Source organism: Petaurus breviceps, unplaced genomic scaffold (genome assembly GCF_028583685.1).
Source record: "Petaurus breviceps papuanus isolate PSGF00001 unplaced genomic scaffold, PetGlider_PUasm1.0 90823, whole genome shotgun sequence".
Classification (NCBI taxonomy): Eukaryota; Metazoa; Chordata; class Mammalia; order Diprotodontia; family Petauridae; genus Petaurus; species Petaurus breviceps.
Genome location: NW_027187352.1, coordinates 1,335,647 through 1,355,429, shown reverse-complemented (window position 1 = coordinate 1,355,429; position 19,783 = coordinate 1,335,647). Strand labels below are relative to the sequence as shown.

At 39.7% G+C, this 19,783-nt stretch overlaps 1 protein-coding gene across 1 annotated transcript in view; it reads left to right on the top strand.

Moving 5' to 3' along the window:
• FCHSD2 (FCH and double SH3 domains 2) overlaps positions 1–19,783 on the top strand; it is a 366,482-nt gene that overhangs the window by 273,010 nt on the left and 73,689 nt on the right. The window contains exons 11-12 of the mRNA XM_069070809.1: positions 2,865–2,981; positions 7,674–7,778. Of these exons, the coding sequence (XP_068926910.1) occupies positions 2,865–2,981; positions 7,674–7,778 (222 nt within the window). The remainder of the gene's footprint in view (positions 1–2,864; positions 2,982–7,673; positions 7,779–19,783) is intronic.

Sequence of the window (19,783 nt, the reverse complement as noted above, 5' to 3'; positions counted from 1 at the left end):
AAAATCACATTATTATTTTATCATCTAAGCCACAGTTCTTTATCTTTTTCATATGAATAGCATCATAGATTTTGTCAAATATTTTGTTAAAATATATATAAATTATATCTGTGGAAGTCGTTGGATCCACCTGTCTAGTTACTGTCCAGAAAAATGAAACGAGGTTAATTGACCATGACCCATTGTAGTGATGACATTTCGACCCTTTGTGATCAACACCTCTTTTCTAACACCTCTCTAACTTTCTAGAATGTTGCCAAGAGTTGAAGTTAAGTTTTCTCTGGTCCACAGGTTGCAGTGTCTGTTCACTTCCTATTTTTGAGAATGTGAACATTTGCCCTTCTCCAGTCCTCCAGTATTTTTTTCCATCCTACATGATCTTTCAGAAGTCGTTGACAGTAGCTTAGCAATCACATCTGCCAGTTCTTTCATTAGCAGAAGATATAGCTAATCTGAGCAGGGTGATGAAGTCATCAAGGGCAAGTCCATGCTCTCGGAGTGTTCCATTGGATATCAGCTCTCTTGGAACTGTTTGTGGCCTCCCCAGTGCAAAGATAATTCTCACTGGGAAAAATTACAAAAGTGAAAGAAGAGTTGACCCACCTAGTCTTCTCTCTGTTGTCTCATTGACCCATCCATCCCTTGCAAAAGTCTTGTACCTTCTAGAGTTTCCTTTCTCCCTAGTGTATCTTTAAAAACACAAAAGCAACTCTCATTTGTTATCCTTAGCTTTCCTCTCCAGCCTTAGCTCATGTGTAGCTTTCATACTCCTGATATTATTTGTAGAAGATTGTGCCACATTTTTTGTATTATTCCTTCATTTTCTGTCCTTGCCTCCATAGTCTTCACATGTCTTTTTCAGATCTAAGTTAGTAAGTTTCCTGTATGTCCATATTGGTCTCATTATGCAGCTCCCCTTTTATCGCTTCTTTGGAATTATTTATTTTTGTGTCTTTAGAACTTAATTCTTAAAGGCTCCTGTGCTGATTTCCCCTATAATGTTCAGGCCAGAAAATCCTACTTTTCCTTTCTCTAAACCCTTTGAAATCTTCTTTCTCCAAAACTAGGGTGTATATCAAACTTAGCTCTCCTCACTTCTGTCCTGAATTCTATCACTACTGTATCATACTTATTTTCCAGCCTCATGATTAATTTCCTGAACTTGTCTTTTATTTTTCTGTCCATGTGGTATATTAATATACTCTGGTGACAAGAGAACTTAGGTTTTTGTTTCTTATGATTTTCACATAATATCCTCAGCCTGCTTACCACCTCTAGTTCCAAGATTTCTTCATGTGAGCTCATTCTTTTGTATTGATGAATGATACTCATATTTATGTCTTGTTTTTTTTTTAATAAGAGATATTCTTTCAATAGTATCCCTCATCCCTCATTCTTCACCAGGCTGACTTTTTCTACAGTACCCCCAAAATCTCTCCATTTGGGAACCTCACTCCAGTTTAGAAATTCACACATTAGAAGTACTTTCCACTCCTGTGCCCTCTCCCTCTAATTGGATGCCTCTTTCCAGAAATCACATTTAAAGAGGGCGCCCAGGACAGCTACATCACATTTTTCTTCAGACTGGACTCCAGACTTTCTCTACCGTGTCCTTATGTTGAATACCTTCATCTCTTCCCCATAATTCTTCATCTCCCTGCCCCCTCCCTTGTCAGCTTCATTTTTTTGTATTGTTCTCCCATTAGATTGTAGCTCTATGCGGGCAGGAACTCATTTCTTTTTCTTATTTGTATCGTTAGGGCTTAGCACAATGCCGGGCACATAGTAGAGGCACTTAATAGATATTTATCATATTATATCATGTCAGGAAGAGAAGGTGATTAGCAATGTTAAATACTGCAGAGAAGTCAAAAAGGATGAGGATTCAGAAGAGATCAACAGATTTGGCAAGTAAGAGATCATTAGGCACTTGAAAGGAGCAGCTTCATTTGAGCAGTCAGGGCAGAAGCCAGATTGTAGAGGGTTTAGAAGAGAATGAAGGAACTGCCACCCAGGGAGGGACTTGTGTCATGTTAGTAACAGTGAATTGGTGACAAAGTTGGGACACAAACCCAGCTATAGGACTTGTTCCAGGGCCTCTGACCCTGCACTCCATCGCCTCCCTATTATTCTACCCTCCCCCCCGCCCAAAAAAAAGAAAAAAACCGAACACACTAAAACTAAAATGGTTATGATTTGGTTTGGGGTTTGATTCCAGTTGCTCAGTAAGTGAATGAGTATTGAATTCATCAGATACTATAAATTCCTTTGTATTTCTGCCTAAGGGACTGTCAGAATATGACAGTAATCATGAGGAATACTGCTGTCTCTATAGATCTTAAAAGTTATTTAGGTTGATTTTCCTCAAAACAAACAATGTCACAAAGGAGGCAGTACCAATATTATCATCCCCATTTTGCCCACAACCAAAATGAGATTTGTTAAGTTCAAATTATTTGCCCTCAGCCCATCCTACCTGTTGTGTCATCATTTTGAACCCAGACTCGCTGATTCTAGCCCTAGTATACATTTCCATATATCAAAGCCTTTCAGCTTTGAAATAGTAATTTTTTTCTTTGCTGAGTTTGTCTTGATTCATGCCCAAGAGACATGGAAAAAATAACTCCAAATCAACAATCAAATTAGAATATATGCTTTCCATGCCTGAATGGCAGAGAGATGAAATCACTGAAAACAGCGGCCTGTCTCCTGCTGACTTCATCCAGACTTTTTAGACTTGACTTTACAGTCAGGACTGACAGAGTAGAAACCATCTGGTTAGTCATTCTACACTCCAGAATGATGACCATTCTCCCCAAGCTATCACAACATTTCTTCTCCATGTTTTCTCTCTTATGTTTTAGAGCCGACAGTTGGAATCTGAAACAGGCACCACAGAGGAACACAGCTTAAACAAGGAGGCCCGGAAGTGGGCTACGAGAGTGGCCCGAGAGCACAAAAACATCATCCACAACCAACGGGTATGTTATATCAGGGTTTAACCCATTGGCCTTCCCAAAAATCATTTTAATCTAGATCCAGACAGATTTTGAAGTTTTCAAGGAAAGAAAAACTGGGAGAAAGTGAGTGAGGCAATGTATTGGTCCATGGCATTGGTTTTCTGTCCATAAGAACCAAGTATACACAAAAGATCTCAAAGGCCTTTGTAGCAACAATGAAAGAGGGAGCTGGGCTTAGATACCATCAGCTCATGTTGCTGGAAGAGACCTTAGAACATAGAAAACAAAATGTTAGAGCTTGTTAGAACGTGAAGAGCACATAGAACATCAAATGTTCTGGGAAGGACTCTGATATGGTGGGACCAGGGAGTTAGATCTAGAAGAGACCTTAAAACATAGACTGGACAGGACCTAAGCAGGCCTCTAGTCCTGTGTTCTCATCTTACAAAGAAAGAAACTGAGACTCAGAAAGGTACCTGTCTGGCCAGCCCCAATTCCTGGATTTTATATAGCGCCAGAAGAAGCCCTGATGACTGGTCACCTCTTCTGCTTCACAGTAGTTTTCAGGCTTGTTTTACTTACTTGTCTAATCATTTAGTCGTGTCTGACTCTTCTTGATCTTGTGAGCCAAAGCATGCTGATACTTTCCCATGAGGCTCTCTTGGCAGAAGTACTAGATTAGTTTGTCATTTCCTTCTCCAGTGGATTAAGGAAACAGAGTGAGTGACTTGCTTAGGGTCACACAGCCAGTAAGTTTCTGAGGCTGGGTTTTAATTCAGACCTTCCTAACTTCAGGCACAGTGCTCTATCCACTGAGCTGCCTACCTGCCTGTTTTGCTTATAGCCCTTCATTACTGTAAGCAGTGGCAGAGCAGAAAGTACCCAGTGACTTATGTGTACACATAGGAATCAGTGACAAATAGAAGTTTCAGACAATCCTAGACTCCATGGCACACATACCCTTTAAGGACAGTTGTGGCCTTCCCTTCCCATCCATCCATTGGATCCATCTTGGAGCAACAAGCAGAATAACAGCCTCAACAGAACATATGTTACAACAACTGAGAACACCAAGAGGAAGCCATCCCTCATGCCCACTGGATTTCTGTTTCTTTTCAAGTTAGGGTGATGGGAGAACTTAAACCGAAGGGCACAAGGACAGTCAAGTGTCTGTCATTCCAGGGAAAGCTGGGCCAGCAATCCCTGTTCTATAATAAGAGTTGCTGAGCACCCTGATGAGCTGCTGTCCAGCAGCAGTATTTGGCACTGATTTTAAAAAGGTTGTCCTATACCACATTCAGCCAAATCAAATGATTGAAACCACTTTAGAAATTGTCAAGTCCATGAATAGAGATTGAAACCCTTATCTGTTAGAAATACAAACTTTTGAGGGGCAGCCAGGTAGCACAGCGAGTAAGACCACTGGCTCCAGTGTTGGAATGACCTGGAGATCGAATCCCGGGCTCAGACACTTAGCAACCACCCAGAAACACCTGGCCGTGTAACCTTAAGCAAGTTACTTAACCCCAATTGCTTAGGGGCGGCCAAGTGGTTCAGCGAGTAAGAGCACCGGCTCCAGTGTCGGGATGACCTGGATCAAATCTGGGCTCAGATACTCAGCACCACACCCAGAAATAACTGGCCGTGTAATCTTGAGCAAGTTACTTAACCCCGATTGCTTTAAAAAAAAAATGCAAACTTTTGGAGTTGTCTTGTTTGCACCAAGCAGCCACCTTTTCCTGGTTTTCATAGTTATCAGAGGAGCATAGCCGTTTCTTCCAAGGACAAAAGAAGGTTACAGTTGTAAGTTATCAGCTTACTGCTTAGCCCAGAAACTTCTCAAAACCTGTAGGAGCAAAACATCAATTCATCCATCAGTCAAAGAAGAACCTTTAAAAGCCTACTGGTGGCTTATTATCTCCCTTTGATTGATAAAATTGGTTTGAGTCTGTTGAACAAAGATGAGCCTTTTATTCCCAACTGATATCATATCTTTAGAAACACTGCCTTTTGGATACTCTTTTAGTTCATGGGAAAATATGCCCTCAAGGTTGATCTCCAGACTTGATTATTTTTTCTACACATAGGTATTTTTCTCCAAAATTATATGAGCCCCAAGTAAGAATCTGAACTTTTACCAGAATGGTGTTGATGATGATGATAATTCTTACTTCTGTCACACTTTACAAATTACTTTCATATGAATTCCTACTTGATCCTTTCCACTCTCTGTGAGGTGCCTAGGTATCATTATGCTTGTTTTACAGATGAAGAAACTGAAGCTCAGAAAGGTTAAATAACTTGCTTAAAATTATATGGTGGGTAAATAGAAGAGACAGCTAGAATCCAGGTCTTCTAACTGCGAGTCCAAGACTTTTTCTTTGCACCATGGTGTTGTTAACATGAGACCTTCGCAGTGGAAGGGGTAGAGAAAGAGTGCCCAGTCAATAGATCTTGAGGCCTTGTCTGGTAGGCCTCTAGACCCATATGCTGCTGTCCTTCCCACCTGGAATCTCACCAAAAAGGGGAGTAAAGCTGCTCATGGTACATACTCCTTAAAGATCTCAAGGTTTTGGAAAATGAAAAGGAGTTCTTAATCACAAAAGGTGCTAATTTAAAATAATAACCATAGATCCCATTTCTATCATAGTTCACAATTTTAAAAAATATTCTCTCGTGGTGACCCCATGGGATAGGCAACATAAATATTATCCCCATTTTTCAGATATAGAAACTGAGGCTTATAGAAGTATAGTGACTCATCAAATGCTGTAACTTTGAGAAAATATCTGAGCCAAGATTCAAATAGACCTTCTGACCCCAAATCCAGAGCTCTTCCCACAGTATCATTCTATTTCTAAATAAAGAAATTGATTGAATGTTTGACGTGTTATCAGGAGTTCAAAGAAGAAGATCACAGTGACTAAAAGGCCCTTCTTGACAACTAGATCAACCCCCTTACATTATCATTACAAGATAAGAAAACTGAAGCCCTAGAAGGCCAAGTGATTCCCCCAATGACTCCCAGGGAGTAAATAGCATCAGACCTGGGATCCGAAGGAGAACTGAATCACACATCATCACAGAAGCTGAGTGGGGAGCTACTGTAGAGGATATCTAGTCCAACCCCTCTGTTGCCTCCATAGGGATACCATCTTCAGCATCACCAACAGAGGGCCATCCATTTTCTTCTTGAAGGCTCTATGAAAAGGAAGACACATTCCTCCCAAAGTAGCCCATTCCAGGCTAGGATAGCTCTTAAGTTTTAGAACGTTGTTCATTATCTCAAGCTTATATCTGCTTTTGGGATCCAAGTAGAAAAAATGACAGTCTCTTCACATGCTAGACTTTTAAATACTTAAAGAGAGCCTTGATTTCTCTTCTCTTAGTTACCAGACACCCCCATTTCTTTCCACCACTCCTGGCATATTCTCTAGCACCTCACAAGGCCTTCCTCTGTATATGCTCAAGCTTGTCAGTATCCTTCCTAAAATGTAGCACCCAGAGCTGAAAGTACTGCTCATAGTGTTGTCTGTCCAGGTAGATATATAGCTGGTCTGATACCCCTCTTGTTCTGGACTCTAGCTGCCTTTCCATGCCTTTCCAGTATAAAGGGAAGTTACCCTTTTTTCTGCCACGTGGCATTTTAGACTCATGTTGAGTTTGTAGACTACTTAAGTCCTCAGGTGCCTTCTCAAGTCCTTACATGAAGCATCATCCAGGATTCATGCGATTGATTTTTTTGAACTCAAATGTAGGTCTTTATATTTTTCCCTATTAATTTAGCCTCTTTAGGTCTTTTATGATATTAACTCTTCGTAAAGTTCAAATCCTGTCTTTGACACTAATTAACTATGTAATCTTGGGCCATTTACTTAACCTCTTGGTGACTCAGTTTCCTGATTTGTAAGATAGAGATAACATTTGCATTATGTACTTCACTGGGTTGTTGTGAGGGAATAATTTTACAATTCTTCAAAGAACTATAGGAATGGAAGTTATGAGAAAGCTGAAGATTTAGTTATCTCTGGGGAAAAGAATGGTAAGATTTTTTTAGTAATTTACACTAAAATGTTAATGATAATCATTGCCTGAAATCAGATTTTGATTGAGGGGTAGGGTGGGAAGAAAAGAATATAGCCAAAGGTTACCGTGTATAATACAACAAAGGACATGGGACTATGTAGAGAGAGAAAGGGGCAACAAGGGCACCAAACATAAATTTTATCCATACTATAATTTTAACTTAATACCCTCAAATGAACTGGCAGATGTTACCTTCACCTACCTCTTCAGTTTGTGTGTAGCCCTGGATTTGTGTTATCTGGACTGGAAATGCATATTCCCTTGACTTCAGAGCTTATAGCTGTGGTAGGCCAAGAGGCAAGGAGACCCAGTAGGAGAAAAAATTCGTTCCAGATTACTTGATCACACAACTGCTTGCATGTCTGTCTAAAGGTACTCAGATATTTCTGAAAGTATCTAATAGTCTGAGGCCCATTGTTTGAAGTATCCAAAATCCCATTGGGTATTGGCATCTATACAATAATAATGGGATTTAGCAGAATAAATATCTAAATTTGCTTTTGGGGAAAATTTTATTTAGCATAAAACAGATTCTTAATTGGTTATTTGATGAGGTCTTTATCTTAACCATGAATACTAAGTTTCTACATAACAAAATGTTTGTGCTTTTCCTCTTTTGTTTAACAGGCCCTGGAAGAATTAGAATGTCATGGTATTGCTATATCAGAACAAAACCGAGCAGAACTGGAACAGAAGATAGATGAAGCCAGAGAAAGTATTCGTAAGGCAGAGGTGAGATACCATCTCTCCTACCCATTCTCCTGTGTACCACCCAGAGAAAGTGGACATCAGTTCTCATTGTTTATTTGGATGGCTCAAAACTCCTCATTCCCATTGTTGTCAGGAGTTGAAGCAAAGAGAGAGAGAGAGAGATACAGATATTGATATACGCACACACGGAGCGGGGAGGGAGAAGCTTCTGTTCTAAATTATCCATCAGTAGATGCTTTCTGTGCATAAACTTTGTTCTAGGTGTGTGTATGGTAGAGAGGGGAGGAAAAAGATAGGTAAGAGGTCATGAAAGGGATAAAAACAATTATTAAAAATGTATATTCTTTATCTTATATAAAAATCTAAAGCAAAGATGTAAAAAAAAAATGGTCTCTGACATGAGTTCAACTGAGAATATTTCTAAGTGCCCCAAGGCATTATGTTTGGCACTGATAGTATAAAGATGAAAAATTGCATGTATGCAAATAGGATAGCCAGGAAAAGTGTCTTTTGGAGGAAGAGGTTCAACAAACATTAAATTCAACAAATATTTATAAATCACTTTCACCTGCAAGGGAAGGGTCAAGGGAGGTTTGTTTCATGGAAGAGGTGGCATCTGCATCATACCTCAAAAGAAGGGTGGGAACATGAAACAGACAAACTCTGAAGGGTTGTTTGTTCCGGGGTAGATAGTGTGATCATGATCATGAAGATACAAAAGAAAGGGAACTGCAAGGTAGTCTGCTTTAGCAGAAACAATACATGAAAGAAGTGCTGTAGGAGATCAGGCTGGTAAGTATGTTGGATCCAAATTGTCAAGGACCTCGAATAAGCAGTACCATCATTGTGGTATGCCACTAAGAGTGTAGAGAATGTATTGGAAAAATATTACAAGCAGCCAGGAAGAAACAATTTGAATATTGTGGAAACACACTCAGGATAACACAGGATCTGGCAGCTTCTACACTGAGGGATCGAGGGCTTGGAATGTGGTATTCTGGAGATCAAAGGAGCTGGGATTAAAACCAAGAATTCCCTACCCAGCAAAACTGAGTATCATGTTTCAGGGGAAAATATGGTCATTCAGTGGAATAGAGGACTTTCAAGCATTCTTGATGAGAATGGATTGGAGAAGGAATAGAATGGAAAGAGGGGAGCTAGTTAAGAGGTTATTGTTTTTTACAGGGGGGAAGGCAGGGCAGTTGGGGTTAAGTGACTTGCCCAAGGTCACACGGCTAGTAAGTGTTAAGTGTCTGAGGCCGGATTTGAACTCAGGTCCTCCTGACTCCAGGGCTGGTGCTCTATTCGTTGCACCACCTAGCCACCCCTAAGAGGTTATTATAATAGTCCATTCAATAAAAGATTCAACCCCCTGAACTCAGGGGGTTGTAGTAACAATGAAGAGGAGTAGGCCAATGTCAGAGAGACTGCAGAGCCAGAAACGTTAGGATTTCACAGTTGATTGGATATAGAGCGTGAGGGATAGGGAAGAGTGAAAAAGATACTGCAATTATTAGCCTCCTTGAATGGAAAGTGGATGTTGCAAAAACAGAGAGGTTGTTAGGTGAGAAGAGGAAGAGATAAGTTTGAGGACCATTGGGCTACTCAAGAAGATAATTCTAATGAGCAGTTGCAACTACTATTTGGAGCTACTGCTCTGGAGACAAATGGAGGCAGGGCAGAGATAGGGATTTTGAGATCCCCTGCTTTACAATAATCATGGAAGAGTTGGGTGAAATCACCAGAAAAGTGATTAGAGTATACCAAGAGAAGAGTAGGGGCTTGCTGTAACCTTGATAAACACATGTAAGTAAGTAACACATTTAAGAATGAGGAGAGGATGAAGGTGAAGAGCCAAAAGCAGGAGAGTGAGCCAGTCTTATAGGGACAAGCACAGACATACGCTGTTGTTTAGTCGCCTTAGTTGTCTTTGACTCTTCTTGACCCATTTGGTTGGGGTTTTTTTGGTTTGGTGTTTGTTTTTTGCCAAGATACTAGAGTGGTTTTCCATTTCCTTCTCCAGCTCATTTTACAATGGGAAAATTGAGGCAAACAGGGTTAAGTGACTTGCCAGTAAGTGACTGGAGCCAGAATTGAACTCAGTAAGAGGAGTCTTCTGACTCCTGGCACTCTACCCCCTGGGCCACCCAGCACTCTTATAAATGCATTAGTAATCCAAAATGTAAATTATAATATTGTTATGTTAATAAATAACACCAACCAACAAGCATTTATTAAACAATTGTTTTGTTCCAAGCACAGGAGTAACCATTTCAGGTACAGAGAAAAACAATAATAGTCTCTGCCCTCAAAAAACTTACATTCTAATAGGAGAGATAGCATGTGGAAGAGACAATCAGAATAAATAGAAAGTGGGGAGGCTAGGTGGTGCAGTGAATAGAGCACCAGCCCTGGAGTCAGGAGAACCTGAGTTCAGATCTGGCCTCAGATGCTTGACACACTTACTAGCTGTGTGACCTTGGGCAAGTTGCTTAACCCCAATTGCCCTCCAAAAAGAAAAAAAAAAAGAATAAATAGAAAGTAATCTCAGAGAGGAAGACACTAAAACTGGTGGGATGGTAAATAAAATAAACTCCAACAGAAGTCAGGATTTGAGCTGGGAGTCTTAGAGGAACCAGGGACAAAAAGTCAGAGGTAAACAAGAGCATTTTAGGATTGGGGGGGGGGGCCCTCGTACTTGGTATAAAGGCAGAGCCAGGAGATGGAGGGGCACATGTGAGAGGCAGCCAGCAGCTAATATGGATGGCTAAAGCGTAGATGATAACTAAGTAGGAACTTACTGGAAGTAGGAAGGGGCTTGCTTGTGAAGATCTTCAAATGCCAAGCAAAGGGCTTTGCATTTGATCCCAGAGGTAAGAAGGAGTCATCAGCATTTACTGGGGTGGGGGGAAGAAGGTAACGTGCTCAGGCATCTGCTTTGAAAAATGGTTTTGATAGCTATTTGGAAAATGGTCTGGAGTGAGAAAAGACTTGAGGCTAGAAAATCAGCTAGAAGGATATCACCGATAATGAGGGTAAGAGGTGGGGAAGATCTGATTTATAGTGGTGATTGTGTGAATGGAGAGAAGGGAATATACATAAGCAGTGTTGTGAATGACAAGGTTTGATGACTTATTCAGGGCATGGGGTGAATTAGCACAAATAGTCAAGTATAGCACCATGATTGCAAGCCTGGGTGACTGGGATTATGTTAGTATCCTCTTCACTAATAGGGAAGTTCAGAAAAGAGGAAACTTTAGAGGGAAAGATAATGAGTTCCATTTTGGACCTGATAAGTTTGAAATTCTTGTGGGACATCCAGATCAAAATCTCCTACAAGCAGTTAGTGATGAGGCTAGGAGCTCAGGAACGAGACTGGAGTTGGTATGGATCCAGAAATCATCTGCATAGGGATGATAGTTAAATCCATGAGAGCCAATGAGCTCGCCAAGAGAGATGGTGTAGAGCAGGGGTCAGCTTACTACTGGCTACATGCCACATGAGTGTGATGGCCTATTTTTGTAGCCTCCAGCTAAGAATGTTTTTTTTTTACATTTTTAAAATACAATAAAACTTTTAAAATGTAAAAATTATTTCTTACCTTCCAAGGCACACAAAAACAAGCTCTGGTCTACATTTTTTCTGTGCTGTAGTTTGCCCAACCCTGGAAAGGGAAAAGGAAAGAAGTTAGGGAACAATAGTTAGTAAGAATGACTTGAACAAAGAGCTAGCAAAGGAGAAGGAGAAAGAGTAGTCCAGCTGGTAGGAGAACCAGGAGATAGCAGCATCACAAAAACTCAGAAAGGAGAGAGTATCCAGGAGGAAAATGTGATTGATAATGTCAATTGCTTGAGAGAAGTCAAAAAGGAGGATTATTTTAAAATGAATTAAGGGATCATTGGTAACCTCAGGAAGAGCAGCTTCAGGTGAATAGCATTGTTGAAAGCCAGATGAGAGAAGATTTTAAAAAAAATCAAGGGAAGGGAAGTGGTGGCACTAACTTAGATGGCCTTTTCAAGTTTAGCTGAGAAGTGGAGGAGAGATATAGAACACAGCTAGTAGAAGGTGCAATATTTTTTTTAAGATAAAAGAGACATGAGTATATTTGTAGACAACAGGGAATATTAGAGAGAGTGAGGATGATAGAGGTGGCAATTTGTTGCAGAAGATGGGACTGGAAGATGCACATACAGAAATTGGCTTTGGAAAGGAAAAAGACCTCATTGATTGTGAAAGACTGAGATGATGACAATAGTAGGAGATAACGTCAGAGGGATGCAAGATGAGGAGAAATGGGCCTTCTTGGTGAATGGCCTTAGTTTCATGGTAAATATGAAGCAGAGTTCTGAGCAAAGAATGTTATGAGAAGAGGTGCCATGGGAGGCTAAAGGAAAGAAGAGAAGGTTTGGAATAGCCACTGTTTGGTGAGTGGGATAGAGAACTGATTGGGGAAAGGTAGAAAGGTTGCCTTGCTACAGCTAAGGGTTCAGTTGAGATTAAATGAGGTAAATTTGTAGTGAATCCAATCATCACTTTTTTTGTGTGTCTTCCATTTCTGTTCAGTAGTGCATGAATAAGAATGAAGGGGGCAACAGTTACAAATCACTCCTTACACAAACAAAGATAGATTTAAATAATTGAAGGGCAACTAGGTGGTATAGCAGATAGAGTGCCAGATCTGGAGTCAGGAAGACTTCTCTTCTTGAGTTCAAATTCAGTCTCAGACATTTACTAACTATATGACCTTGAGCCTGTCACTTCATCTTGTTTGCCGTCTCAGTTGCCTCATCTGTAAAATGATATGGAGAAGGAAACGGCAAACCACTCCAGTATCTTTGCCAAGAAAACCCCTTATGAGGTCACAAAGACTTAGACATGACTGAACAACCACCACAACAAAAAATAATTGAAGAAACAGTAATTGCTTCTGAGTAGGTCAAGGCAAAATAATAAAAATTATAATCCTCTGTAAATTAGTTTACCTATTCAGTGCCTTACCAAACTACCAAAGACTTCCTTTATGAAGCTAGGAAAAAAATAATAACAAAATTCATCTAAAAGAACAAAAGATCAAGTATATCAAAGGAATTAGTAAAAAAATGAAAATGGGAAGGGGGCCTGCCAGTACCAGATCTCAAACTAAACTCCAAAGCAGTAATCATCAAAAGAATTCTTTACTGATTAAGAAGTAAAGAGATTGTTTAGTGAGACAGATTGGGTCTATAATATGCAGAAGCAAATGAGCACAGTAGCCTAATGATTGAAAAGCCCTAAGATGCCAGCTTTGGGGCAAAAACTCACTACTCAACAAAAACTCTGGGGCAGACTGGAAAATAGTCTAGCAGAAACTAGGTATATTCCAACTCACATGATATACCAAGACAAGCTCTAAATGGGTACATGAGCTGTATATAAAGGATGATGACACCATAAACACATCAGAGGAGTGAGGAAGAAATTACCTGTCACATCTACAGAAAATTTTAAAGTTTTTACACAATCCAAAACAGTACAGCTAACATTGGGGGGGGGGGGGAAGTAAGTAAATGGAAAGGAATCTTTGCAGGAAGCTTCTGATAAAGATCTCATTTATAAGATATATAGGGAATTAATTCAAATATGTAACAAGAGCCATTCCCCCGATTGATAAAAGTCAAAAGATATTAAGTGGCAGTTTTCAGAGGAAAAATCCAAGCTTTCAACAGCCATATTAAAAAAATACCCTAACGAGGTCTCAGTGAATAGAGCACCAGCCCTGGACTTAGGAGGACCAGAGTTCAAATGTGGCCTTAGACACTTAACACTTACTAGCCGTCTGACCTTGGGCAAGTCATTTAACCCCAATTGCTCTGCCTTTCCCTCTCCAAAGTAAAAAAAAAAAATACCCTAAGTCACTATTAATTAGAGAACTTTAAAATAACTGTGAAATTCCACCTGACACCTCAGAGACTGACAAAAGAAAAAGGAAAATCACAAATGATGGAAGGGATGAACAGTCATTTGCCTCCCAGATTTAAGTCCATAAAATCAGAATGTTAAACCTGCAAAAAGATCTTAGAGCTCATCTAGGCCAAGATCTTTGCATTAGTCAGCTCATAACTATGTATTATGTTATGATATTTCTTATATTACTCCTTTCAGAGGCAGTGGAAACTTTTTTCTTGCTGTGTGATAGGTTAATTGGATTCTGCCTCCACACACTGTCTCACATTTGTTCCTGTTTCTCCAAGCCCATATCCCTTTTCCCCTGAAGTAACAGGCTTCTAACTGGTATCCCTGCCAAAATAGCTTCTCCCTCCAAAGTCCAGTCTTCAAGGCCCAACTGCCAAAACCATCCCCCTCATGTACATATATGTCAGTTCTCTACTTTAAAATGTTGTTACCCTTCAATTTCCTTTAGGATAAAATATAACCTCCTTACTTATCCCTTCTCCCAAGATCTTCCACCTTCTGTTTCCCACTTCCCTGCTGAGTCTTATATCAGTATCCTCCTTTAGACATTCTGTGCTCCAGCTAGACTAGAATACTCACTGTTGTCCAGACTTATGCTGCCCCCTCCCACCTCCAGTATTCCACCATGGAGGGAGTCCACTCCTTCCACATCATGCGTTCTCAAATCCTTAGTGTCCTTCAAAGGCCAACTTCTGAGTGAAACTCTCCCTCAGCCCTCATTCCCCACCTCAGCAAAAGGTAGCTTTCCCTTTGTACTAATGCTTAGAGCACTTTGGTCTGGATCTTTCCTTTGCCCATATCTCACTCAGCCAGGTATCCTTCTTATGTTTGTCCCAGAAGACAGAAACTAGTTATTTTTTTCAGCTTCTGCATCAAGCACAAGACTCCATACATAGTCCTAGAGGTAGGAGGGCCTTAGAAGTCAGTTCATCTAACCCCTTCATTTTCCAGACGTGAAAATGGAGGACTAAAGAAATTAGGAAACTTGCCTTGTGTCGCACAAATGGAACCCAGATTCACGGACACCTAAGTCAACAAACACGCCATCCACAACACCACACTATTTCCATAGAAGGCACTCTATATATGTTTGTTGAATTTGTTGATGAAATCTGTTCATGTAAAGTACTTTGCAGCCTTAAAGTGCTACAGATAAAAATTTATAGATATGTGTCTGTGTGTATGTAAGTGTGTGTACATACACACTAATCACAGAAGAATTCTAAATCATTGAGTATGACCTTGGCTTGTCCAAAGACAAGAATGACATCAAGATTAAACCTTGTGACTAGTTGCTTATGTGCAGCCCAGATATAAGGTTCAGTCATTGTGCTATTTACAGTTGTCACAAGAGTATTTGCACTTGATTAGATGGGATTCAAGTACTTTGTGCCCATGTTTGGATCACCTGATTAATTCAAGAACTGAGCAGAACCTGTTACTGCTTAAATCTCCTGATGTTTATGTTTCTTTTTAGTTACCTTTCCCAGTCATATAATATTCTTTGTCCAAGAAGAGTGGTGAGTTATAAATGGGAAGTTCTGAATTTGATCACAAGATCCCTGGATTCGGAACACAACTCTTTAGAGCTTCAGTTTCCTCATCTGTACAGCAGAAACTATTACTTTTGGCCTGCCTCCCCCACCAGATTGTTGTGAGGACTTAACAAGAACACATATGAAAAGTTTTAAGCTATATTAGCTTAAAACTTCGCTGTGACTGTTGGCACACTTTGTCCAATACCAAGAACACCTAGCTCTTTAACACTTTAGAATCTGCCAAGCCTTTTCCTGACAATAACTGTTGCAACCAAGGAGGGCAGTTGTTACTATAACTTCATTTTGAAGACAAGCAAATTGAGATTTGCCAAAGGACACAGCACTGATTTCCTTGCCTCTCTTTTTTGATACATAAAACCAAGGAAATATACAAAAATAAACATCTGTTAGCAAATGAGTAGAGGTTAACATTTTCATTTTAATTTATTCAGTGCTTTTATTTTTCATTGTTCACTTAACTAACTATAAAAATCAGTCATAGGAGCATTAAGAATAACCACTGGCTATAGTGCTGTCATGCAGCTAAGTAGTACAGTGGATAGAGCATTGGACCTGGAGTCAGGAAGACCTGAGTTCAAATCCCACCTCCAGTACCAGCAGGCACTTATTAGCTGTGTGACCTTGAGCAAGTCACTTAGCCCTATTTGCCTCCATTTCCTCATCTGTAAGTTGAACTGGAGAAGGAAACAAAAAACTACTCTAGTTTTTCTGCCCAGAAAACCCCAAAAGGGGTGATTATGAGTCAGATGTGACTGAAAAACTACCAAACAAGAACTTGGTGCTTCAAAGTTTAGAAAGTATATTATACACACCAATTTTGTGAGTGACTAGTACAAAGATCTCCTATTTGGAAGTGAGAAGATTAAGACTCGGAAGTGGAGGGAATTCAGCTGGGCTGGGAGTCTTGCCTTTAGCTCCTTGGCTCTTGATACCATAAAGTAAGAGGCTATGTCACTCTGCTAGGTCAGCCTGGGAAACAGCTCCTGCACCTTGAGGTTTCCTACATACACGCAAATGACTCCATTACCCACTCTTCTCAGTGCCACCTCTGGTGCCCAGTGGTGTCTAGTTTTAAACATGTGGGACTGGGGCTCCAGAACCTCACTTCTGAGATTCACGTATTTATAAACTCATGTGGAATCAAATTGGAACCATATCTCTTCCTATCATCTTCAGCATCCATGTCTCCCTGTATAGTCTTAGACAGCTTAGAAGGCTCCCTTTCTCTAAATTATTTTTTCTGAAACCCCAGTTCTCCAATATGAGTTTGTCCAAATGATTTACCTTTCAGTTCGAAGGGGTTAAAAGACACCTGGGCATAATTAGGTCCCTTTGTCTGAAGACTTTCCACACAACCCTCCGAGGTGACCTAAAGGAAATTTAATTTCTAAATAAGCAAAGATTTTATTGAAGTCTAAAAGGTTTGATGACTATTTACAATTTGGGGATTTTATTAATCAAGTAACATTCTTAAAAATTCAAAATGCAAGTCTTCCTTGTCTTTGTATAGGTATACTAATGAAATTAAACTGAGAGTATACTTTGTCAATTTTAACCCTTGCCCCCCCCATATATATGAACTTTCCAAACAAATAAACTCTGAGGCCAGTAACTATTCAATTAGCCATTATTTAAGTGTCCACTATATGTAGCATATTCTGCTAAACATAGAATGATGTTAAACATATACTGTATGCAACGATGAGAATAGAATGTTATTAAGTAAGTGCTTAATGTGTTCTGAGTTATAAACTAAAAATGGAGAATGTACTTTCTTTTCTGGTTTTGAAACACTAGCAGTTTAAGAATGTGGCACTTCCTGATTACAGAGTATTTTATATGTACTTCATTTGATTCTCACAACAGCTTTGTTTAATAGTACAAATGAGGAGACTAAGAGAGAGAGAGAGAGAGAGAGAGAGAGAGAGAGAGAGAGAGAGAGAGTGCAGGGACTACTGGCCCATCCTAAGGCAGCTGAATCTGTGACTGTGATAGCACTTTAACCCAGGGCTTTTATTCTAACTCTAGGATTCTCTTTATTCCACCATGCTGCTTCCAAATGCTTCATTGCCTTTAACAAGAACATTGATCCTAGACCCTCAAATTTAAAGCCAGATACTCTACTGCTTAGACAGTCTAAGCATCCTGCCTTACCCATCCAACAAGCCAAGAATCCTGACTGATTATCCAGACAAGATGGTGAGGGACTAAGCTAAGGAAGTGGAAGAGCCTTTTCTTTATCTGTGTTCCTTTGGCCTGTATACAATGGCATAGTGAATCATCTCACCCTCTTGCTTCACTACAAGGGGGCAGCTAGGTGGTGCAAGTGGGTAGAGTGCTGGGCCTGGAGTTAAGAATATTCTTCTTCCTAAGTTCAAATCTGGTCTCAGACACTTACCAAGTGTTTGATCCTAGACGAGTTACTTAATCCTGTTTGTCCCAGTTTCCTCATCTGTAAATTGAGCTGGAGAAGGAAATGACAAACCACTCCAATATATTTGCAAGAAGACCTCAAATGGGATCACAAAGAGTCAAAAACAACTGAAATGACTGCACATTGCCTCACAGAATGTGAACCAGGCCTAATAGCCTTGCATGAGAATGAAAGATAATGAACATGCATCACTGAATTTCATCAAAAGAAATGGAGAGGAGTGGCTAGGTGGCACAGTGAATAGAATACCAACCCTGAACTCAGGAGGACCTGAGTTCAAATGCGGTCTCAGACACTTAACACAAAAATAGCCGTGTGACCTTGGGCAAGTCACTTAACCCCAATTGCCCTACCTTCCCCCCTCCAAAAAACAAAAAGAAAAATCTTTAAAAAAAAAAAAAGTGGAAGTATCATCCTCATTTTACAGATGCCAAAACTGAGGCTCAGAGGGGGAAATGACTTGCTCAAGGTCACACACTCAAGATGTATTAGATCCAGGTCTCAGACCCATACCTTAGAGTTCCAAGTCCAGTGTTCTTTCCACCACACAAGGATGTTTCCCTACAAACAACACCTAGTAATCAGAGTAGCCAGTTCACATTCTTAAATTGCTTTAAGGTTTACAAGGCATCCTCTCACAGCCTTGTGAGAGCAAGTTACCGTAAGGATAACTATCACCATTTTACTTGAGGAAACCAATAATCTGAGGAACCAAAGTAACAGAGCTCTGTAGTACCTGAACACAGAGCTTCTGACTTTTAAAAGTTCACCCTGCTACCTCACAGTAGAATTTGATTATTAGATATTTTTGAACAGTGAGTTTAGAGTGATAGATACTGTCACCTGCCAGTAGATAGAGAATGATACCTGTCAGTGTTGATAGAGAATGAGGTCCCTGAAGGACCCTCAATGAGCCCTTCCCCCTCTTTGAACCTCAGTTTCCCCCTCTGAAAAATAAAAAATTTGCATTTACTTGATCACTAAGGCCCCTTAATAGCTCTAAATACAGTTTTTCTTTGGATTAACCACAAATTAAATTATATGCATTTTAGAAACAGGAGGTCTTGAAACAAGCCTGTCCCAAAACCTCTTAATCTTTAGATGGGTTAAGGATTCCATCTGATATAGAAGCTGATGCACTGACCTGGCATGTCCAAGTCATTTGTTTACCCACAAAGGACTTGCTTTAATAAAGGGTTTGTTTGTTGCTTTGTTTTTTAAAGCTATTTTACTTATATAATGGATGATGAAGATCTGTATTGCCATCCACTTAACTGAGGGTTCTGCTGGGCTGATTTTCAATCACTGGCATACCCTCAAAAGACATTGGTAAATACTAGAAAAGCCTGTTTTTAACAAGTTGTTAAAGTGAAATGCTGGTAGTTAGTTCTTGAGAAGGAAAATAACCTTTTGAAGTAGCAGTTTTTGTTTTCAAAAACTACACTTATCAGTGACTTTACAACATTCTTACAGTCAGAATAATTAATATTAATATAATTGGGACCAAGATAAAGGAAAAATAATAAGTGAACTTTGTGGAAAGTCACCTATCTGAGCTGGTTTTTTCTTATGTAAAATGGTAATTATCATACTTTCATTTCCTGTCTTACATAGCTGTAGTGAAAAAAATACTGTTGGAACAGCTTGCAACCTAAATGGGATTATCACCATTTTAAATAAGAAAAAATCAGCTCAGAGAGGTATCTTCCCAAAAAGCCCATTTGGATCTTTCTTTTATACTTGTATGTGAAAACTATGTGTGACAGTTGAAGCTCCTCATGAGAAAAATCTCAGGGAGATGAGATCATGGAGCATGTTGAACAAGAGACTATGTTGTACAGTTTTTTCTCTGCTTTAGAAAATTTAACATATCTTTATTTTCTGAGATTAATGTTTTTGTGTTTTTATTGCTTATGTTAGAGAAAAAAAATCTGCTTGGAAATCACTTTCAACAGCTGCTGAGATCACTATTTTCTTAAAGTAGGACAATGGTTACTTTCCCAGATGTGATGAAAAGCAAAAGAAATGGTAGTGATGGTACAGGGCTAAGAGCCCTGGGCTGGGAAATCTGGCTACTAGTC